This window comes from Gossypium hirsutum, chromosome D06 (assembly GCF_007990345.1).
Source record: "Gossypium hirsutum isolate 1008001.06 chromosome D06, Gossypium_hirsutum_v2.1, whole genome shotgun sequence".
NCBI classification, from domain to species: domain Eukaryota; kingdom Viridiplantae; phylum Streptophyta; class Magnoliopsida; order Malvales; family Malvaceae; genus Gossypium; species Gossypium hirsutum.
Window position 1 is genome coordinate 45,137,352 of NC_053442.1, and position 25,355 is coordinate 45,162,706.

A 25,355-nucleotide genomic window follows, 5' to 3' on the forward strand; every position below is an offset into this window, starting at 1 on the left:
ACACCTATCTATCAATTCTTGCAGTTGTGCTTTCAACTCTTTTAACTCAATAGGAGACATTCTGTAAGGTGCTATCGATATCAGTGATGTCTTTGGTACTAGTTCAATAGCACATTCAACCTCTCTGATCGGCGGTAATTCAGGTAACTCCTCTGGAAATACATCAGAATACTCACAAACTACAAGCACTGATTCAAGCTTCAATTTAGATACTTTAGAATCCAGTACATAAGCAAGATAAGCATCACAACCTTTTCTAACATATTTCTATGCTGACATGGCTGATATAATAACAGGCAACCCACTCTAACTATCTGATTCAATCCGAAGCATCTCACCATTCTGACATTTCAATACAATAAGCTTTGTTTATAGTTCAAAATAGCGACGTGTAGAGTTAGCCAATCCATGCCCAAAATCACATCAAATTCATCAAATGATAACAACATCAAATCAGCCAAAAAAATGTAACCTCGAGTCATCAAAGAACAGTTCTTGCAAACTTTATCAATTAACACATACTGACCTAGAGGGTTCAATACTTTAACCACGAATTCAGTGGACTCAACAGGTAAATTCTTACTAGTTACTAAACTCGTGCATACATAAGAATGAGTTGATCCCAGATCAACCAAAGCAATAACATTAGTATCAAAAATAGAGAAAGTATCGGTAATAACATCTGGCGCAGAAGCATCCTCTCATGCGTGAATAGCATAAGCTTAGCTGGTGCTTGTGCCTCGGATCTCACGAAAAAATATTTTGTTACACCACGACTACCACTCACATTTCTGGGATTACGAGGTGGTTTAACTCTTGCAGCAATGTTACTCAGTCTCATGGTCTGAGCTTTCTCTTTCTTGGATTTCTCTAGACAATCTTTAAGCTAATGGTCGAAGAAACCACACCTGAAGCATTCCCCATTCTTCATTCGACACTCACCATAATGTGGTCTTTTCCAGTGCTTACACTTGGGCCAAACATCTCTGACACTACCCACACTTGCTATAGACGTAGCCTGAGGTTTTGGACTGGAGCACCGGTTACCTCTGTCTCTACTAGAATATCCCACAGAACTGTAGAATGGTTGTGATGTTCTCTTGATCTCTTAGATGGTGATTGATATGACTTCCCAGTCGATCTCTTTCTTGAGTCTCTGGCTTCAGAGTTAGCATGTCTTTTCTCTTTACTCAACTCTTCAACTTTGTATGCTCGATCAACTAAGACAACAAATTCTTTCAACTCAAGAATTCCGCCTAGAAGCTTTATGTCTTCATTTAACCCTTCTTCAAATCTCTTACACATAAAAGTCTCTGTCAGAATATGCTTCCGGGCATATTTGCTCAGTCTAACAAATTCTCGCTCGTGCTCTAACACAGTTATACGACCCTATTTGAGCTCAAGAAATTCTTTACGTTTTTTATCCAGAAACCTCTGACTAATGTATTTCTTTCTGAACTCGGTTTGGAAAAATTCCCAGGTGATCCACTCTCTCGGCACTACAGAAATCAACGTGCTCCACCACTGGTAAGTCGAATCTTTCAATAATGATACTGCGCATTTAACACACTTAGCTGATGAACAAGACAATTCGTTAAAAACCCTGATTGAATTTTCTAACCAAAATTTCGCTCTCTTGGGATTATCTTCAATAGTAACTCTAAATTCTTTAGCCCCGTACTTACAAATTCAATCAACAGGTGGCTTACTAACTTGTATAGGTTCCAAACCTTGAGGAATAACAGGAACCAGTTGGGGAGCAGGAGGGGTGGAGATTGTTGAGCAGCCGGGTTCATCCGTACAAACTCAGTAAACCATTCGTGCATCATCTGAAAGAAGGCTTTCTTAGCCTCTCCTCCCCGACCCTCAGATACGGGCCTTGTATCGCTCGATGCTACTCCATGAGCAGAAGCTTGAGCATTGCTTTCTACTTCATCGGATTCAGTCCGATTGGATGTCATTGCTATATGAAAATATAGTTTAAAACGTTCAAGAGATATCACACTATCAGAGGTTATATAATAACATCTATAGCTAGACTCGTATATGCTACGTTTAGCCTAAGAATCAACTAAATCGTAGCTCTGATACCAATAAATGTAACACCCCTAACCCGTATTCGTCATCAGAATAGGGTTATAGAGCATTACCAGAGTTTCTGATTCAAACGGACCTAAATTTCAAACTTTTTAAATCATATCAATAAACATATTAATATTAATTCAAAACATACATATTGTTCCTTATACGAGCCCTCGAGGCCCTAATACGCGTTGGAAACAAGTCGAGACTAAATCGGAAACTCAGAGAATTTTTCAAAAAATAAAAAAAATTATCAACACTGCAAGAGTCACATGGCCGTGTGGGCATTTGAAGTAGGGACACACAACCGTGTCTGAGTTTGTGTTAGTTCCCGTGTAACTCACTGACTTGGGTCACACGGCCAAGCCACACGCCCTTGTGCTAGCTCGTGTACCCTTCGAAATAACATCACACGCCCGTGTACCAGGCCGTGTGCTAGGCCATGTAACAGCCTGACTTGCAACCTTTTCAAAGCTACAAGGGACACCCAGCCGAGTCACCTGGCCGTGTGTCACACACAACTGAGACAAACACGCTCTTGTCTATGCCCGTGTGGACGAAAATAGGTCATTTTACAAGCCATTTTCTCACCCAAGTTTGCATATAGCTACAACCAAAATCTGCACATATACACAAGCCATAATAAGACATCAAAATCATGCATAAACAAATCATATACATATGGTATAATATCATACAACCAATATGCCCTTGGGCACCTTAAATGACAACATTTAAACATGTAAAATCATGTATTCAATTTGGCCAAAATGATCCATTAACTTTTAACCAAGTTTGCATTAAAACATACCATTGAATTTACTTACCCAAAACATACTAAATGGTACTAAACATGCCATTCAACTACTAGCACCAAATCACCATATAAGTCATACATACTAAAGTACCAATTCACCACAATTTCATCATATCACAAAACACATTTAACTATCATTTTACCTTTCACTATTCAAACACAAAACAAGCCACATATCACCTATGTCAAGGCTACTTATATAGATACCAAAATATGCCAAAACACAAGCCAAATCAAATGGCCATATTCACAACAAAACATATAGGCCAACATTAGCTAAAATACTTATACATGTCATTATAACAAAAATTAAACAATCGAAAGTACCAAAAGAGTCGATGGATAGTTTAATATAGCTCCGACAAGCTTTCAACCCGAACGAACCAATAATCATGGATGAGCACAACAATTGATTAAGTTTCATATACATGTATCATCTAATTCAATTTTTCATATACCATGTAACAACATTTCCATGTAATTCATACGTGTCCCTATAATAATCCGTATTGAACTCTTACCATTTCGTATAAGAATATTGCCCGTTGAACTCAGGATAGGTTACACATAGTGTGCTAACTCATATAACTGTAATCCGTCAAATCCTGTGCATGTATTCTCATACGAGCTATAAATCGGTATGCTCACACGAGCTGTGGAGTATCCGATACACATGCAAGACCTCAGCCGTCTATAGGACGTTCAGGACTAGTACCCGAATCATGTAAACCCTAATGATATGTTATTTGTATCCTACGAATTCCTAAGGTTCAAATGGGGCTCGATAATCGTCATATGTTGTTAGATATGGAACCGTGTATACATATAACAAATTTACAATTGATTTATATTTCAAAATAAAACATAGAATCACAACTTAATCACACGAACTTACCTCGATGAGTTTACGTAGATACGAAGGCGATTAATTCGAGACTTTTTCTTTGCCTCGATCTAAAGACTTTTTCTTGATCTATACGGATAAATTTAACTCAATTCAATATATTTTTCATTTAATTTAGCCTAAAATCATATTTGGGAAAAATTATCATTTCGCCTCTATACTTTTAATTTCTTTCAAATTTAGTCCCTAGCTCATAAAAATGGAAATTCATGAAATTCCATCATAACCCACTATGGTTGAATATCAAATAGGTCCCTAGCATACCCTATATTTCATTTATTTTACAATTTCACCATGTATAATTTTCTATTTTTCAATTTAATCCCTATTTGACAATTTCGTCAAAAATCTCTTTACAAAAGTTGTTTATCTAACAACAACTATCCATATTCTATCATCAAACATAAAAAAATCATGTATATTGAACAATGGAAAAACCCTAATAGTTTAACAATTTCACAAATTAGTCCCCGGACTAGTTAGTTTAAGCTATAATTATCCCGAAAACATAAAAATCATTAAAAACGGGACAAAAATCACTTACCTATTGGCAAATTAATGTTGGCCGAACCTATGTCTCCAATGGCTTCTTATTTTCTTCTAAATTTTATTGATGATGATAATGGAAGATGATAGTTTGTTTTATTTCCTTTGTTTTTATCATTAATTACTTACTTACTTAATTAACCTTTAAAAACTTTAAAAATTACATAAATGCCAAGCCATTTACATCCATTATCAACATTACTGGTCTAATTGCCATATAAGAACTCATACTTTAAGGTTCTATAGCTATTTAATATTTTTAGCTACTAGAAGTCAACTTTTGCACTTTACGCGATTTAGTCCTTTTTATCAAATTGAGCATGTAAACGGTAAAATTTCTTAACGAAATTTTTATACGGTTCTACTATCATGTTGTAAGAAATTAGATAAGAATAAGATAAATTTTTTGAATTCGAATTTTTGGTTTCAAAACCACTGTTTCGATTTCATTGAAAACGGGCTGTTACAGGAAGAGGAAGACGAAGGTAATCCCTTTCAGCCACCATAGGACATTGCATCGTTGGATTGTGGGCTAGATAAGCGAAAGCTATCTTCCCAAAGTTCATTCATTATTTCTTGATTACTCTTCGTGAATTGATTTGATGAAAACGATGTTGAATTATACTTTGGATTTGAATTTTAATTGCCAACCCATGAGCTAAATCTCATGGGGTCGGGGTTACTTGATGAAACTCTTATTTTCTTTAATGATTGAAGTGTAGATCTGCTTTAATACACTGTTTCATTCAATAGTTTTTACAAAATTGCATGTTTGCAAACACTAGACATATATGGATGTACAACATGTTCATTAAATTAATCTAATTCTGACAAGGTTAGGTTAATGAGATTGAAATTGAATGTTATGAGCAAGTATTCGACCGAATACTTGTAACAGCCTCTAAACATAGAGTAGCGTTTATACGGAAAGAAAACAAAATCGAGCTAAAGACCTATAGACATATATCGTTCAAGGCAAGGTAACTTGAGGTTTTGTTCTCGAAAGAAGAAGATAATTTTAGAACTCTTCTAAGTAGTTAAATTATTTTATAAAAATTTATAAAAAAATTATATAAATAGTTCAATTTATAAAAATTGAACATAAATTTATAAATAGTTCAATTATGAAACATAAATTTATAAAAAAAATTATATAAAATAAATGTGATTTTAGTTAAAATAGTGAAATTAAACTGAATGATTTTTGTATATATATTTTTAAATTTATAGAAATATAAAAAATAATTATTTTTAAAATAATATTTAAAAAAATTATAATTCAAGGGCGAATCTAATTAGGGATATTCAAATTTCGGTTAAAATCGAATTAATCGACCAAACTGATCTAATTCAGTCGGAGGTAGGTTAATGATTTTTTTGAAAGTTCAGTTATTGGTTAATGATTTTTTTTTGGTTAATTCAATTCAAAATCAGGTAATTAATCGAATTAACATAACTTCATGCTTAATAATACATATGATATGTTGTTTTAATTTGGTCAAATGAACATTATTAATTTATTTTTTATATATGTTTTATACTTTTTTTTAACTAAAAACACAAAAAACATATAAATTTCGGTTAATTTTGTTAACCGACCGAATTAACCGAAATATTTTAGTTCGGTTAATTTTTTTAAAAAATTTCTATTCATTTAACGGTTAAAAGATTAAAAATCTTGATTAATTCGATCAATATATACTAATTTAGTTCGATTAACCTTTCAACACCTCTAAAACTAATACAACTAAAGCTTTTTTTTTCTTGGTGATAAAAAACATAACAAGGAAAGGCTAAACCTAATCTAGTACCCCACTAGGAGGTTGTTCAAATAGTTTAATATTACTGTTATTACTACAAGCCATTTTTGCTAGATAATCTGTAACTTTATTTTCTTCTCTCGAAATATGTTGGATTTGTCATTGGTGTGCCTTTGTCAACAACTAGTGAATTCGTCTAATCAGAGCATATTTTGAATCCCTTAAGTATTGATCTTAAACAGCCTAAATTACCTCCATGCTGTCTGTATTAATCAATACTCTGTCGTGACCTTATTATAAGATAAGGGTTAATCCATCAAAGATGGCCCATAACTTAACTTTCAAGACTGAACATGTTCTCAAATACCGATTAAAGTCTAAGATCCACTTCTCATTCCGATCTGGTTGCTAAGGTTTAGTCTGCTCCATCCGTGCACATCTGGATGTAATTACCTGTCAAAGCTAAGGAAGAGATAAATAATCTGTGGGATCCGCGGGCTGACCGGTTCCGCGGGCTGACCGGTTCTTCTCGGCTAACAACTTCCTATAACTACACACAATCTTACCGTAAATCTCTCCACTCCTTTCATATCACTTTGTTCAAAAATATTAACACTTTTTCTCAACTACAAACTTCCAATTTTCCTTTAAAAGCCCTCTCTCTCCTTTTTCTCTATCTCTTCGATCCTTCATTGGTGCATGGCCGCGAGCCTTTTGGCGCGTGAGGTATCTGACCTATGTCTCGGAAAGCCTGCGCTGCGGTCCCTCTCTGTCTCTGCCACCGTCGGCGATGCCTTGACGACTTTGAAGAGATCCAGAGACAACTATATTAGTTTTTGGAACTGCAACCATGGTCATTTCTCGGAAGTCGACAAGGTTGACGCCGTCGCCGCTCTTGATGACTGCCGTTGTGTAGGCAAAGTTTGTGTGGCGGATATCATCGGTTTTTTATGTAAGGAAGAAAACCTGTTGAATCCTGGAATTGCTCTTCAAGCTCCAGTTTCCGTTTTAATTCCTAAAACAGGAGACTTTGTTCGACATTTAGAATCTAATGCAAGGTTGGAGTTTTTTTTCTGTTCATTTTGTTCTTAAATAACGTGTTTTCATTTCCCTTGTCTCAGTATTTATTTGAAAATTTGAATTACTCAATTGTTTAATGAATTTTCAGTTTGGTGGAAGCCATGGATTTGATTTTGGAAGGAGTGCAAAATATTGTTATACCAATGGAGATCGGTGGCAAAAATTCAAGAAAAAAGCTTCTCCAAAATAATCTTTCGAAATCAACCTTTCATAACGGCCGGCAATATTGTTGGCTAACTCAAGAAGATATGGTTCGTTACCTTGTGAATTCAATTAGCCTTTTTAGCTCAGCTGCTGTTAATCCAATCAACTCCCTTGACATCATCAATGTTCAAGACATCCCAGCCGTTCATTATGATGACCCCGCATCATCGGCCTTGCCACTCCTTGCTAAGTGCCTTGAGATGCAAACTTCCGTCGCTATCATTGACGGTGATGGCAAGTTGATTGGAGAAATTTCGCCGTACAAATTGAATTATTGTGATGAGGATGTTGCAGCAGCCATTGCTACACTTTCAGCTGGTGAGTTGATGGCTTATATAGACTTCGGCGGACCCCCAGAGGATTTGATTCAGTTGGTGAAAGAAAGATTGCAAGAGAGGAAACTAGTGAAGGCCTTGGAATTGATGGAAGATGATTCAGGGAATTCATCCGTTTCATCATCTTGCCCATCTTCATCAGATGATGAGTTTGGGGTCGGGAGGAGCGTTGTGAAGTCAGTAGGGAATTCAGCAAGGTCGGTGAAGAGATCAGAGGCCATTGTATGTCATCCATGGAGCTCGTTGGTGGCAGTGATGATTCAAGCACTCGCACACCGCATAAATTATGTGTGGGTTGTCGAAGAAGATCGAACTTTATTCGGGATTGTTACCTTTGCTGGAATGATGAAAATTTTCCGTGAAACGATTGAGGACCATGACTTAGGGAAAGCTTTGAAGAAATCCCCAACATAAAAAGCCAAAAAATTTAAGAAATCCATAATAATAATAAAAACCATATATTTGGTGATTGTGATTTAGATGTATTAATTCAGGGAGATCCAGAATCTTAAAAAGAAATTCAACCTGAAAGTAATCAACTTAAGTGCAGATGTTTATGAATTAAAAGAAGGGAATAGATTGAGGTTTCTGGAGAACAAATTTCTCTATACTTGATGTTTTTCACTGCTTTGTTCCTTGTTTTCCAAGCTTCGTCATCAATCAAACAGACTCAAGGTTGTTATAATATTATAAATCTAATTTGAGGATTATAAGAAACTGAATATTTTGATATTCTAGAGTGAAATACAATTAACCAGAACTTCGAAAATGAATATTTGGAGCAGTGGATCCTTTGAAGCATTCCTACAGTTCAACAGAATTTAATAGCAAATCGCATGTTTAAATAAACTCGGATACAATTCTGAGATGAAAGGAAATTATCAAAAGATGTATTTCCATTTTATTTAATATCGGCAAATATCATTGTTATCTTACACAATGATGGCAAGAAGCAAATTGCACGAATAAATAAGAACGCACCAAAAATTAAGGAATCGTTTAAGTTTTCATGACTTCTATAATGACTAAAAATACCTATACCTCAGCTCGGATATACATGATGACAAGGCATCTCTTACTTGTAGATTTTTCGAGTCGATATGAAGTGCATCTTCATATAAGCTCTTTGCCTGAAGTAGCAACTTCATCTTCTCTTTATCGTTACCAGGCCTTAAGCGAGATCTTTGCTGCAAGATGGCTCCCAATCTAAAGAAGGCTGTAATTCAAATAAGGGGGATTCCATATTCAATATTCATTCAATATACATGTTAAACCATATTCATCATTCAACAAATAGAAATGCTCCATTCCCGTAATCCAAAATATACATACATAACACATAATCATGTAGACAAGGGCATGTGCTTAGATAAATTTTAGGGCCTTTCTACATTTAATACCATTTGGAACACCAGGTAAGACATTAATGCTCAATCAAAATGACTCCACTGAATTAGCACATTGCAGACCCCAATCAATTTCATGGTCATGATTTAGTTAAATTGTTGGGTGGCTATATATCAGTTGACAATGGTCATATGAGTTCAATTCAGTTAACATCTCAATATTGTGACATCCCAGTTCTCAATTGAGACCAAAAAAGAAAAAAAGAAAAGAAAAGAAAAATGAAAAAAAACTAGACATACCATCAGGTGCATGAACATTGCCTCTAGTCATCATGACATCAAATTTATCGATTGCAGCCAAGAATAGTTTGTCAGCATCATACGCAGCCTCCTGAAAATGGAAAGATGTAATCCAACATTTAAAATTTCTGCAATTAACAACTATAATCCCACACCAAAACAACCCCCGACCCACACACCCAAATATTCAAGTGATTTTAGCTAGATGGTCACTCATCATAATGTTGATCAATTGTTTCCCTTTTGACTAAGAATAATTATACAATAAGCAACAAATTAAATTTCAGTTGCAGAAAGTGCTTACTGGTCCTATATCTGCAATCAACTGTGCACGAAAAGACAGAGCAAGACCCCAATTATATAGGGATCTCACATCATCTCCATCAATTGATAATGCCAGCTGATATTTTTGCCCAGCTCTCACAAGGAGATCTTCACACTCCTCACAAGCACTAACTAAGAGGGAAATAATTTTATCTCTGCATGAAAATTGATCTAGTCTGTTAACTACTCTTCCTTGCGGCCTCTCATGAGTTATGGGATCATTTTTAGTAAGAAGAGTCCTCAACTCACGACTGACATGTAGTTTCAATTCTCCGTGAAGAAGATATGTATTGCCTAACTGGCCTACAGCCAATAGGCTCATGGGCTTCATTGAGATGGCTTGTAAGAGTAATGAGGCAGACGTATTCAAGATGACTTCTACACGCTCTTCATCATGTCTTCCCTTCATACACTCTTTGGCTTCTTTAAGAAGACCACTAGCTTCTGTAAGATACTTGTTGAAGACCATATCATCAACAACCTTTGATGATGATGGTGAAATGACCTCATTCTCAGCTGTAGTTAGGCGATCAGCTAGGTCAGAATCATGTTCATAGTGCTGCCTCTTTCCATATGCCTCATTTTCAATCTTCTCTTGGTTGTTAGAAAACCTGTAAGATCTACTAGATTCATGATGCAGCTGCTCATGTATAAACAAAGCTTCAGTTTCCATATGTTCCAATCTGACACTGAAATCCATGGAATGAAGTAGATTATCATCCGATTTCCATCTTTTCCTCTTATCCGCATGACTTGAGCTGAAAGAAATGTCATGAGTGTTCATATACTGCAATCTTTTGCTCTCGTAATTATATTCTTCACTATTGACAAATCTTGTAGCACTTCCACCTAGAAGATCAGACATTATTTTCTCATTCTCCAAATCAACATCTATTTTCCTATCTCTTTCTCGATTCAAATCAGATTTATTTAAAGAATCTCGAGCAAAGCCTTGATTTGAAACCCATTTGATGTTATTAGGTGAATTAAAAACCATATCTTCAACAGCGGGCAATGAAACATCTCCAAGAGTTTTATTGTTTAAATCAGTATCCACACTCTCTGACTGACTAGTATCTGTTACTTTATTAGGCTTCGAAGCCACCTGTTTTTCACCAAACAAAGCCCCAAGAAAGTGTAACAACTCAAACCTAGCTTCTCCAGCCTCCTTTTTTCTACTTGATGGTTTTTTATTCTCTCTATAAGAGTTCCCAACGTTATCCATAGAAGCTTCAACAATATTTTTAGCATTTGAAGCTGATAACCTCATTGATTCCACTAAATTAGCATAATTCTCCAAATCAGCTACATTAATCCTGTTAGAATCAATAGCTCTTTGTATATTATTCTTCAAATTATTAATTTTAATATCAAACCCATAAAAAAAATCCACTAAACTCCTCAGTTTCTCGCTATAAACTCTCGAAGATTCCTCCTTTGACCTCCTTTTATTTGAACTTAGATCATTGAAACTCCCTCCTTTAACAAACCCAAATGAAAACCCAACACCGAAAACCAAAATAGAAGCCAAAATTAATATAATTGCAGAAACTCTAACCCTAGAAATCACCAAGGCACAAACAAGCCCCGACAAAAACATAAATACATGCTTCTTATCATCGATTCTGATAGAAACAAGGAAATCACGCAACCGAATCGACTCACCAGAGTTAGAAGACCAAGTACCGGGTTCAAAATCGTCCCACCCGCCATAACTCGAGGGTTCAGCTGATAAAAAAGCCTTGGCGGAAGAGACATTGAGGCTTCCAGGGATTTGGAAGCATTTTGTACGGGAGAAGTGACGAAACCCTATCCTTTCTCGTGAAGGGAAAATGGAAGGTGAAATTCGAGTGTTTGAGATTTTGAATTTGAATGGGGTTTTAAAAATTAAGGTTTCCATTAGAGGGAGAGAGGAAATGATAGTCTGGAACAGTTTTAGTAGTCATCAATTATCAAGGTTGGAGTAGTGACTTCGGGCCATCGGCAGGATTTTGAACTAAAAGGCTATTTTCGTAATAAAAAATAGAGTTTTTGAATAATTTGGTAATTTACAATAGTTAAAATGGAATGGGCCTGGGTCCTAACTATATAGGTCCAAGTGTTGGTATCCAAGGTCCAATAAGCTTGGTCCCTTCGAGTTCAGCTTAGATAAAATAATTTATAAATTGACTTCACAAGCTCTATGTTTATCTTGTATTTTTATTTTATGTTGGGAATAATTTCAATACCATCACTTCCTTAAATAATTTTACATTCCAAAATCTTAAATTTCATCTTTTTTATATAAATATTTTAGCCCATCTACTATACATAAATTCTTAGTTTAGTACCTCGAGAATTTTTATCACTTTGGCCTGTGTATTTTCCTTCTATTTACCTCATTACCCCATCTACATTTTCTCTTAAAAAATCCCCTAAGCCAATCACACGCTGCCAAATTAAAAAAATTAAAATTCTTAAAAATTCAAAAAATATATAATAAAAAGTCCTAAAAACTTGCAAAAATTCCTATAAAATACTATAAAACTTCATAAATTCTAAAATTTTCTTTAAAATACCTAAAACTTTGAGATTTTAAAAAAATATATTTTTTAAAATTAAAAATGTATAAAATTATTGAAAATGTATTTTAGAATGAACCTAGCCACACCCATCAAAATTTAAAAGAAAATTTGAAATTTTATTTTGAAAGTTAAAAAAAAAAAAGACAATTCAAGTATCTTTTTTTACGGGCTTATCATCATTGGACATATGGATTCCACACAAACTATATACAACGTATAAAACGACCCCAAAAAATTAACAACTACTTGAAAGGGTTAAATAATTGATATATTTTTGGAGGGAGTACGGTGGTGCATGTCTTCAAATGAGAATGTTGTACAACCCAGCTGTACACTTCGTATTTTTGGTGTAGTGGACTAAATGTCACCTTACTGGAGCAGTGGGACTGTTAAGAATACTAATTAACATGGTTATATTTTGTTGCTTTGTGTTAACTCATATCATTATCAGGAACATTAGTTGATTTCTTTATTGTATCACAATGTCTAAACATGAAAGGAAAGCAAGTATAAGAGAGCTTTATGGTATTTTTCTCAACCTGAGCGCTTTGGTTCACTTTTTGAATGTTGTTTGTATCTTGAGTTATCCTAATGCTTCTCAAATTCTACCATGTCTAGTTGTTACCTATCCATGTTTACTACAAAGTGGAGTCACTAATATAGAAGATAATGTAGCACCCCATGTTCACCTCGACAATCGGTTCGGATGGAAGATGCCACCGGAGCATGTACAAGCAAGAATTCTTAAAAGTATTTAGGAGATGAAATTTAAATTTTTTTTTTATAAAATCACTAAACCAAAATTTAGGCAATTAAAAGGCTTTAGAAACAATTTAAAATCATTTTGAAGGTGTTTAGGACCCAAAACAGATCCTAGAAAGTCGAAATGACCCAAAATAGTGCAACGGGCAAACTGGAACAATGGTACAGGTACCTTTGCAGAAGTACAATTACTTCATGGGAGAAGTACAGGTACCTCTGGAGAAGTATAAATACTTATTGGGAGAAGTACAGGTACCTCTTGAGAAGTACTGGTGCAAGTCTCTAAAAGTGTAGAAATTTGTAACATGTTTTACTTGTTGCGATATCACAGGGGCCAAGTATTTATATCAAGGCCCCTAGAGCCAAAAAAAATGACTTAAAACTTACTTATTTCCATACTTGAAAGCTTAGTACAAAAACTTGGACATTGATAACTCAAAAATAAATTTTAAAACACCATAAACATCCATCGATACACCTCTAAACATAAAAATAAAAAAAGCATGCTTAAACAATGACCATATACATGTAAAAGTTCTTCATAAAACATGCTCAAAATAATGTCATTCGTCAAATCGTTTATAAATCAAGGAGAGCATAATAAAACTTCATGATATAATTCAAAACAAGCTAAATTTTCAGCTAAACCAAGCTTATGACAGATGAGATTTATATGCATGCATGCAAAGTAAATATTCAAACATCTCATGTTAAAAGTACCAAATAGGCCTCTTGTTAGATCTAGTGCCCTTAGTATAGTATTTTCGTCTATCTGTACTTGTAGTTTTCGAACAAATTGGTTTAATAAAATATCCATAAATTACATTAATATCTTTTGTATATTGTCCTCAACGATTTTTTCATGCAAAGCAAAATAGAAGAAAATATTAGCTCACCGACTATCTAATGTTTAACTAATACTAAGCTGTGTTATGTGGTCGGCTTGTAATATTGAATCTCTTGCTTGAGTGTAGTATATTCATTTGTAAACTTGTAATTTTTCAAAAAAATTGGTTAATAAAACAACTTCATGGATTACATTAATATACTTTGTATAATTGTCCTCATATGATTTTTGCACCAAAGCAAAATAAAAGCAAATCATGGTTCAGTGGTTGCCTAATGTTTAAACTAATACTAAACAGTATTACACGGTCTTGGGCATCGAAGCGAATGACTCATAGAAGATAAAGACATAGATGTGACTGACTCGACTGAATGGACATCAGACTAGACTAACTGGACATTAGGCTAGACACAAAAAGAATAAATCCTAAATCCATTTATGGTTTTATTCACTTGTGAGGTTCATAGTGTGGCATACATAAATCTTGAGTGGATGACGGACTATGTACGCGTGACTCATATACTTTGATGTAAGTAAAAGCTTAAGTTCAAATAGATAAGGAACCGAAAGTTGGTGCATTAGGTATACAACTTCTGCGTTATGTAGTGTCATTCACAACAGTGGAATTCATAGCCCGAGAATGAGTAAATGATATCCTCTTATTGGCATTACATAGTTGATGAAAAGTAACATGGCCACAGGTTGTTCGCCTTTGTGATGAATGATGAGTCATCATCATATGATTATTTTGGATTATATCTTACTTACATTTGCTTGGTTTCCTAAGCATTTTTCTATGTTTTAAATTCATTTTAGTGATTTGAATTTTTTTTTGTATTGTAAATAATGTATTTTTAGTTTTTTTTCATGCATTTAGTTTGAATAAAATATTCCATGTGGAATTTGCAGGTAAAACATGTTTGGGAAGAAGATGTCAATACATGGAACCATTAGATTAAATGCACTAAGCTTAAAGTTGATCCAAGATGATGAGTGAAAGTTCAAAACTCAAAAGATTAAAAATTTGTAATTTGAACACTTTCAGAACTTTCAGTCAAAACACTTCTTAGTGTTTCAATCATGTCTCGATCTTCAGGACTCCATTTTGGGCATACCTTATATTGTCGAAAAGGGTATTTGAATATCTATTCAAATATTGGAACACCAATACAAAAATGCATCAAAAAGATATCCAAAAGTAAAGATAAAGTTACAATTTTCACATTGATGGACAGTTTTGATGTATTTTCATGTCTGGCTCATATCTCCAAATACAATTGGAGTTTGGAGTTGAAATTTTTACAGCATATAAACAAGATGCAGACCATCTGTAACAACCCATTTTTTAGTGGTGTTGAAAACAGTGGTTTCGGGACCAGTAAATCCTACAAGTTCAAGTAATTTATTAAAAGGTTTTTTATTTGATAATTTATGTTATATAAGTGATTTATTAAGTTCAAGTGGTAAGACCCTAAGGTCAAGTGGTTTTAGAAAATGAGGTCTTAGGACCTCGTATCTATAAACTGAACTGTAAATATTTTTATAAATATTTACAGAATGTCATCAAGGTGGTATTAAAGTTTCGTTGAAAAATTTTAACGTTTCGATAGTTAATTAATTAAAAAGGACTAAATTGTAAAAGATATAAAATTTGATCACTATTTGATCTGGGTGATTAAATGGTTTATTGAATAAAGGAAAAGGGACTTAAATGGTAATTAAACCATTTAAAGAGTTAGTGGACAATTATGGGCATGGAATTGGTGTTTTATTTATTTATTAATCAAGATTAAAGTGGTAATTTGATAATTAATTAAATTAAATAAAACATAAGTAAAAGATAATGGTTTTCATCTTCCTTTCTCCTTTTTTTCAATTGAAAGTCATGGCTATGAAGAAGCTAGGTTCGACCATGTTTCATTTCATGCATGCTAAGCCATTTTCACTTGTTTTTAATAATTTTTATGTTTTTGAGGTCGTTGTAACTAGGTCCAGCTAACTCGTACCTTCGGTTTTGAAACTGTTAAATATTTTGAATTTTTGAATTGATGAATCTAGTGATTTTTTATGTTAAATGATGAAATTTAAATATTAGTTGTTGTTTAAAAGTATTTTGCTAAGTAATTTTGATGAATTCTCTGATTAGGGACTAAATTGTTGAAATAATAAAAGTACAAGGATTTGATGTGAAATTGTTGCAAAAATGGGATGAAATGGAGGCTATGAATATTCGGTTGATGTGAATTGACATTAAAAATGGTTAATTTGTATGTTTTAGGCCTAGGGACTAAATTAAATAAAAGTAAGATGTTATGGGTAATTTTGTAAAAATGTAAAAAATGACTAAATTACATAAAATTATATTTTTTTTACTGTCTAAATTAATAAATTGAATGAAATTATTAATTTAGATCAGGATCGAGTGGAAAATCGAGGAAAATAAAAAATTACCAAAATACCCCTATACTTTGTCCTTTCTGCAATTTAGCCAGGTAAGTTCGTACGTTTAAATATCATTTTAAATTTTTGTTTTAAATGCTATCATGTTATATTATCATATCATGTATTGACAGAAAAATCCAACAAAGTATCGATACCCATCGAATATGAAAAGGGATGGTGACGACCATCGAATATGAAAGGGGATGGTTTCAACCATTGAATATGAAAAGAGATGGTTTCGATCATCGATTAAAGAAAATGGATGGTTTCGACCATAATTTAGCACACTTGTGTGAGCTCCGATAAGGGTTTCGATTGAATTCACTACGAAAAATATGGAAAGGTATGATGTACCAATGATCAAAGTATGAATATTCTTGATTATGAAAAGTATGATTTAAGTGATGCTATGTTTATGTACCATATCTTACCATGTAATGATATTGCTAAGTTATATGTTTAATCACTAGCTTGTGACTATGATAAATGTTATGTTTATGTCTTTTGTGTTATGCAAATGAAATGGTAAGTGTTCAATATGAACCAAGACATGTGTGTATGAAACTTATTGAAATCATGATACATGGAAAACATGATATGTTATGAAGGTTGATAAATAAAATTGGAGCATTCTCAAGTATAATGATTATCTATGTTAAGTTCAAATGAATTATATTCAATTATGCTAACATGTGTTGTTGTTGATGCTTAGGCTTGTGCCAAGTTTATGATTGAATTATATCATGTTTAATCTTAATGAAATACATTGAAATGGTAAGTGCTCTATTGGTAATGTGCTTATGTCCATGAAAAGGTGGAATAAATCAAAGTATGTAATTTCTTATGCAATGGTTGATAATGTAGTTGATTCCAAAAGAGCTATGTTTAATTGCATTAGTTTGTAGTCATGGTTGATATTATGCGTATATATTGTGTGTTGTGCATATGAAATGGATGAGGAAAGGTAATGAAATGGTAATTTCATAGTTGAAATGAAATTTGATGAAAAAGGAGCAATGGGTTTGAATGATGTACTATATGTGAGAAGTTTACATATGCTATGGATGAATATACTCATATCATGGATAAATACACTAAGTCGGGAATTGATAAATGTATGTGACATTAATAAACTTACTCATTTGTGAGTTGATGATCATATCGATTTATGAATCTTATGGCATTGGTATAGACTTATGTTTATTCTATAAAGTTTATTATTGAAATAGAATATTATGCTTAAAGTTTACACGAACTTACTAAGCATACATTGCTTACGTAGTTATTTTCCTTTACTTTACAGATTATTGGAAGCTTGATCGAGTTAGAAGCTAGTCGGAGATCCGTCACACTATCCATCGATTTTATCGGTAGATTTTTATGTTTGGTCACTGTTATAATGGCATGTATATATGTTTTGTGCTTGATAATATGGCCACTATGTTTGGCTTGTAAATATAGTTTATGATTGATGACATTTTGGCATTTTTGGGCTTGATGGCTAATGTTGAATTGATTTAGTGATGATATGTTTAGAATGACCAAATTGGTATGCTTGTGTGTGATATTAGCATGAAATGTTGTTTTGAATTTGTGAAACTTATGTTATTTTGATGCCTTGATGATTGGTGTTTATAAGATTAAATCAATGTATGATTTGTGACCAAAGTGATAATTGTTGGCATGGTTGCAAAATGATCATTTATGGCATGTATTGATATAGAATTTAAATCAAATATGTTTAGTTGAATTATGACCATTTGGACATTAATTTGGTATGATTGATATGTATCAATTGTGATATGTTTTGGCATGGAAACAAAATAGTTGATAAATGGTAAATGTGCACATGTTTAGGTTGATTTGATGATTATGTTTGAGGTGTATTTTGGCATATTGGTTGTATGGATAAATGACCTATTGAATTGGTCCTAAATGCATGCTTTGGTATGTTTGAAAGCTTGATAGTATGTGCAAATGTCTTTTAGGTGTGAGTTTGTAACAGGTGAAAGGAATGGCTTGAAATTGACCTATTTCTTGTCCACGCGGCCTAAGACACGGGCGTGTGTCTCAGCTATGTGTGACACACGGCCACGTGAAATGACCATGTGTCCCCTGTAGTTTTTGAAAGGTTGCATTTCGAGAGTTATATGGCCCGACACACGGGCATGTGGCTTGGCCATATGAACCAAGTCAGAGAGTTACACGGGCACGGACACGGGTTGGGACATGGCCGTGTGCCCCTATTTCAAATGCCCACACGGCCGTGTGACCCCTATAGTATGAATTTTTTTATCTTTTTCCATAAAGTTCTAAATGTTTTCATTTTAGTCCCGAATTGTTTCTAAAGTGTTTTTAAGGCCTCAAGGGCTCAAATGAGGGACGATATGCATGTGTTTGAATGGACTATGATATGAATTATGAAATGTTTTGAAAATGAATTTTTTAAGTTACGTTTTTACGGTAATGCTCCATAACCCTATTCCGATGATAGATACGAGTTAGGGGTGTTACACCATCAATCAACTCTCTTGGACTTTTCCCATTGAGAGTTGTTAACTTGGAAAAAAGGAGTCATATTTTAACATGTGAAAATTGCCTCAAAAGATGATAAAGAAGTAGGCCTAGAAATTTATTATTTGCAAGTCCTTTGTATTGTCATTTTCCTCTTCACAAATATCTATAAATAGCCATTGGGTTCAGCATAAGAGGCATCTTGAAGTTCAGTTCAAGATCATTTGCTTATTAAGTTTTTGTTTGTTCATGAAAAATTTCAAGTTTCTTATATCTAATATGTCTATTTCATCTAAGTTTGAATTGTTTACCTTTGCTATATTATTTTAGGTTTTTAATACTGAGGTGAAAGGGTGAAACTCTTGGGAGATATTAAGGTAAATTCCATACTCATCATTTGGGCTAAAATTAATTATCAACCACTTGTTATAATCATACTTGTAAAGTAAGATATTTTATTTGTTATAGACAATATATGGCACAATGAATGCTTAGATAAATTAACCTTGATTTGTTGTAGACATAAAAATTGGTATAATAAATATTTGAAATTATCAAGTGATTATAATACCACATGTTATATTTTTGGATTGAACTTAAATAGTTGAATTGTCATCTTACACCATCCTTTGCTTATGGATTCATTTGCGAAACTCTTGGAATTATTAGACAATCATTTTGGACATGCCATTGATGGACATACCTTTGCTCATGGATTCATATGCTTAATTAGTGGACGTACATTGCAATATCATTTGATTAGGACCTCCATTTATGTGTGGATTCTAATTGAGTAATAATATTGAGTACTAAAATTTAATCTTAATATGACACTAACAGTTGATCCTTTAACCTTAGCATATTTTCTTCCAGGTATTTTCCTTTTATTATATTTAGTTAATTTCTTGCGTTGACTTTTTTTCTAGCGTTTCTAGCTACTACTTTCATTATCAATGCTTATTCCAAAGTTAAGTGTTAAATTTATGCTTTAGCATAATACTTGTAATCTTGTAAGTTCTAATCAACTTTTTTTATGGATCGACCTCGGGCTCTCGAGATTTTATTACTTGAATATAACCTACACTTGGGTTGTAGACCTAGAAAGTCATTGTCAATGAATGATTTGATTACTATTGATAGTAATTCACTTTTCATGAAAGAAAATGTAATGGTTACTATGAGATAAAATAGGATCATATTAGGAGAATGAATATTATCCCACAGATATTAAAGATATCCAATTAGGGCAACACACTTATGACAAGGTCATTGGACAAGAACTGATCGAGCTTCTTTCGTAATACTATGTCGTTGGGGAGAGCTTAGTCACGATACTATAGCAGAGTGTCTTCATGACTAAATGAGTTTATAATTAATAGGCGAAAAGCTGGAACTTAATTACAAATCATTTGAGCCTCAATCACATATTGACCGCCGCCCCAACATGCGTGCACCGGGGCTAAGAATCAACAGTAATACAAATACATCTAGCGACTTTACTACAAGTGTGATAGGTCAGATGTAATATTTATAAGTGTACAAGGAACACTTCGAGTGTTCCAAGGATCGAACCTAATAGAGTCAGCAATTTAATGATTCCTACTCGATAAACATGCAATGAAGGAGTCTAGCTATGTACTCACTAATTTGTATATTGCGGCAATACTCAATTTGAGGGTTAATTAATCTAATTAACTACTTAGCACTAAAAACGACTTAATTGCAAAATAGACAAAGTTAAGCGAATATCAATTAAATGAAAAGAAGTGACTGGTTGACTTCCATGTTGCTAATTAACCTTTGGATTAATGATCTAAATCACTAAACTCCTAATTTGGCTTAATTTTACTTCTCGATCTCCATTTTACCAATTTAGACAAATTAGCCCGATTTATCTCTTGACCTTACCAAACTAATCTAAAATTATCGAATTAGTGCTAAATAAGATCTACTTTCAGTCTCATTTATCAAAATTTTCCCTTACAGTCGTCAATCCTAGGTTTTAAAGTTTATTCGATTTAGTCTAATATTTAGGATTTAGTCCTTGTAATAAAATATAACTAAACAACACTTCCATCAACCAACCACCTAAGATTTAGCCACTCATCCTCATTTCTAAACAAACAACAATCAAATAAACACCCAAAGCATGCATTAAATTAAGTGTAAGAGATAAGGTTAAGAAAACTTAGGGTTATCTTGAAATATGCTTGAAGTAGATGAAAATGGTAGCAAAGATAATGCACAAGAACACAAAATATCATATTTTTATCTAAGAAACTGAAAATAGGACTAACTCATATTAAAAGCTTAGGATGAAAATGAAAATACAATGCAAAGTCCAAGTACTTAAAGGTAAATAACACCTAACTAATACCCCAAATTTATATTTGAAAACCCTAAAAATGAAAAAGACAACTCCAAACCTGATCTAAAAACATGAAAGAACAAAAGTAAATTAGCCCCCTAAACTTGAGCGAAAACGTCGTCTAGAAAAGGGCTATTGCGATATCGAAGCCTGAAAGTCGTGATACCCCATACAGTGCTGAATTGAAGAGGATCAAGGCCCTTCATAGTGATATCGTGAAATCCAAGCATGAGTATTATGATATCCAACCCCCAAAGGAACCCCCATTTCATGACCATCATGGGTATCGCGATACCTAAGCTTGGGTATCATGACACTGCTGCCTGACGTGGAGAAAAATGACTGCAAGGGTAGTTTTTGTCCAACACAAATCAAAATACATTGTCAAGGGGAATTTTGGCCACTAAAACTTAGGTTGTGATCAACTTTAAAAAGACAAAAATTAGATGAAGAAAGGGAGGCTTTATTTTCGGTTAGAAAGCGCTTTAGTTTTAGGGTTTCTTTCATCTTTTAGTTTAAGTTTAAGTTAGTTTTCTTTTCCATAGCTTAGGGTTTACTTTTCCTACACATTTTCTTGTTCTTCTCAGTGTTAATGGTAGTTAGTTACTTTAGTTATCACTGTAGCTAGGTTTATTTGCATGTTTAGTACTTTAAAATTGGTTATAATCACATTGTAAACTTTAGTTTAACACTATTTAGGTTTCTTTTCTTTTCATATGTTAAACCTCTCATATTTAGTGTTCTTGTTTCTTTTTCTTTATGTTAGTTGCTTTTCGTTTAAGTTTATTAAGTTAAAAATCAAAGATTTAATCTTTTTGTTCAAGTTTATGTTAACGACTTCCATAGTTGTTTCTTTCATGTTCATTAGCTTTAATATGGTAATGGGTAACTAAACTTAAGTGGTTGGTTGATAGAAATGTTATCTGGTTAGTTTTTGGGTTCGGGGACTAAATCGCAAAACTAAACTAAATTGAATAGACTTCAAAACTTAGGATTTGACGACCTTAAGGAATATCAAGATAAGTGAGACCGAGAGGTAATCTTATTGGGCATTAATTCATTAGTCCAGGGTTAGCCGGTGAGATCAAGAGATAAACTGAACTAATGTGTCAAAGTTGGTAAAGTTGAGATCGAAAGGTAAAATGGAACCAATTTAAGAGTGTTAACAATTTAGACCCCTAATTCAAAGGTTAATTAAAAATATGGAAATCAACAAACCGTTGTTTGTTATTGTACTTGGTAGTTTTATATTTTGTATTATTTACAATTTAGTCATTTTCTGTTTTAGGTTATTAACTAGTTTAATTTCTCTCAAATTAATGGTTTTCCATACTATAGCAATTAGCGAGTAGCTAGCTAGGCTCCTTTCTTTCATGCACTTTTGAATAGAAATCATTAAATAGCTGACTCTCTTGGGTTCAATCCTTGAAATACTATAGTTTTTCATTGTAACACTATAAATATTACAACTGACCTATCACACTTGCAGTAAAGCGACAATTTTTATATTTTATTCTAGTTCCTGAGTGTTGATTCTATCTCTCCCTCGTCAATCAAAGGAGAGGCAATCAATTGACAGATAGGAACAGACTCATCAACAGGATATGTCTCTGAATAACACTGTAAGATTCATTTAAACCCATTAGGAACTGAAATAAGCGGTTTTATTTAAAACATGCAGTAAAAATTCCACTATGAACTAGGAAGAGAATTAGGAAGCTTACACTCGAAACTTAAGATAAAGATTTAGGCTATTCCTAAGCTCTCAATTACCACTATGAATCATGTCTACAAGTAGCAATTCCAAACACTCACCGTTTGTGCTTTCGCCTAGTTGTCGAAAGCTTAGACTAGATTTTCCTTGCTTTCATCTTTACTCATTGAAGATCCTAACGATTCTGAAGCTTCAACAAGGTAAATCACACAACAACACATTCAACAATCAACCAAAAACTCATTTCAAACAATCAAAACACAAGCCTAAGCTAAATTCTCTTTTAATCAAAACTTTCGACATAGCAAACTTGGAATTCAAATATATCAGTCTATATTTAATCTTTTTTTCCTAAAACGAATTCCATTCATCTAATTATTCACCTGTGACAGATTCTCAACCTTTAAACTATACAAAAATACCCAGTTCATGGTATCAAAATTTTTCGACAAGTCATGGCAATTTTCACGAAAATTCTTTAAATCCTTAGAAATCCTTAAAGAAACTTTAAAGTAAGATTAGAAACCTTCTAATCACATCAAAAATAATTGAAAAACACTTTGAAACCAATTTTTTTTACCCAAAATCCCGAAATTCACCATTAACAATCCAAATTTTGGCTTTTATTTAAAACATGCAATTTAACGGTTAACAACTCAATTTAAAGGATCAAATAACATCAAAAACTAATAATGAATCGAATTGTTACCTTAGTTGATGAAAAACCAAACGTTTGATCGAAAACCCGAAAAATACAAAAAATCAACAATAGAGAAATCTATGGTGTTCTTGGATGTTTTTCTTAAAATATTATGGAGATTTATGGCTAGAGGAATGATAGAAATCTAAGAAATTAAGTTTGGGAATCAAAATTGAATGAGAGGAGCTTTGGAATGCAATGGACGACCAAAAAAAATAGAGAAGAGACTAATGTGGGTTTTATAAAGAAAGATGAAGGAGAAATAGGGTGGAAACTAAAATTTGGTTTAATTGTCTTTTAAAAACTCATAATTTTAGACTCTTTTACAAATCAGTCCTTATTTTAAAATTGAAAGTCTTTTCAAAAATTGTTTTAATTTCTAAAATGCCATAGACAAAAACATTTTCAAATACCATGCTAACGAAATTCCCAAGCTCACTAAAGCTAAAATCCCCATTTTACCATCGAAACTTTTAGGCCCAATTTTGGAGTGTGACACATTCGACCTAGATTGTACACAACCACGAGATGAAAATGGAACAAGAACATCATACTCATACTTATCCCAGAGCAAGCATAACTTGGTAAAATATTGTTAGCTTGAAAGGATCAACTTGAGATCATCGATAGGGAGATTGAATCGGGCTTTAGATGTTGTGGAGGAAGCAATAAAGATTATGCAACAAAGAACACAAGGATTTATAGTGGTTCGGCCTCAATTGCCTACTCCATTACCTTATCTTTCCACAACTAAGGATCTTTTTCAAATTCACTAATTTGACAACCTTTCAGGACAAGGTTTAACCTCACAATCTCTCTTAAGATTTATGCCCTAAAATCTTAAGATACAACTCCCTTAAAGGTTTCTACCCAAACCTTAAGGATTAACCTTCTCTCTCAAAGAGAAGCAAATGAGCAAACAAAGAAATAATCCTTACAAGATTAGGATGTTTGCCAATGAAGCACAAATATAAAGAAGAACACTTGAGCTAGATGAATACAATGAAAACTTACAAGTGTTTACAAGAAAAGGTATGAAAGAATTAAGCTCTAGGTTGTTTTGATTGATCTTTAAGTTTTGCACATGTTTTTTGTTGTTGTTAGATCTTTGGAAAATGGTATTTATACCCTCTAATTGATTTCCAACCATTGTGGTTGTTTTGGAAATAAATATAGCCGTTGGGGATGAAATACCAGGTCATTAATTGCACCTGTAGCAATGAGTATCAATACCTACTAAAAGGGTATCGATATTTTTTTGTAATTAATACAGATTTCAGTGACCGTTGGCGCGGGAATATCAATACCTTAGGAAATATATCGATACCTTAAGAAAAGTATCGATACCGGATCGATACCTACCAGTGTTTGAAAGAAATAAAATGTCAATTCGGTATCGATTATTAAAGGGGTATCGATATCTTGTAAAATATCGATACTTAGACAAAAAGTATCGATACTTTTTGTACTGGAGCAATTATAACTTGTTTGAAAATAGTTAAAACATATTTGAAAATGTTTGACTTAATTGAAAGCATTTCAACTTAATTTTATCAAATTGCTGAACTTTACTTTTATTCAAAAACACTTTAATTTGTTATATCAAAACATATACCAATCAACATTAAGGTGCAATCACATAGAATTTTCCTTTGATCTTCTTGAAGCAATGCACCTTACCTTAGGATTATTGATGGCCATAAGACATAAGTTGGCTACTTCATCATTGGATGAATCTTCATCACC

General features: G+C 33.2%; 2 protein-coding genes across 3 annotated transcripts; one reads left to right on the top strand and one right to left on the bottom strand.

The window, feature by feature from the left end:
• The first annotated feature begins 6,678 nt into the window (after positions 1–6,678).
• On the top strand, positions 6,679–8,324 carry LOC107901720 (CBS domain-containing protein CBSX5). The gene is made up of 2 exons (XM_016827823.2): positions 6,679–7,167; positions 7,278–8,324. Exons 1-2 carry the CDS (start codon positions 6,809–6,811, stop codon positions 8,140–8,142), a joined length of 1,224 nt encoding a protein of 407 aa, XP_016683312.1. The 5' UTR covers positions 6,679–6,808; the 3' UTR covers positions 8,143–8,324.
• Positions 8,325–8,606: 282 nt separating this feature from the next.
• LOC107901719 (uncharacterized) lies at positions 8,607–11,683 on the bottom strand. 2 transcript variants are annotated; one of them, XM_041094834.1, is made up of 4 exons: positions 9,679–11,664; positions 9,375–9,465; positions 8,732–8,944; positions 8,607–8,684 (listed from the first exon to the last, which is right to left on the bottom strand). In XM_041094834.1, exons 1-3 carry the CDS (start codon positions 11,596–11,598, stop codon positions 8,754–8,756), a joined length of 2,202 nt encoding a protein of 733 aa, XP_040950768.1. In that variant the 5' UTR covers positions 11,599–11,664; the 3' UTR covers positions 8,607–8,684; positions 8,732–8,753. The 2 variants fall into 2 exon arrangements, with proteins under 2 accessions (XP_040950768.1, XP_016683311.1); XM_016827822.2 differs by having other exon boundaries at positions 8,607–8,944; positions 9,679–11,683.
• Positions 11,684–25,355: the final 13,672 nt, after the last annotated feature.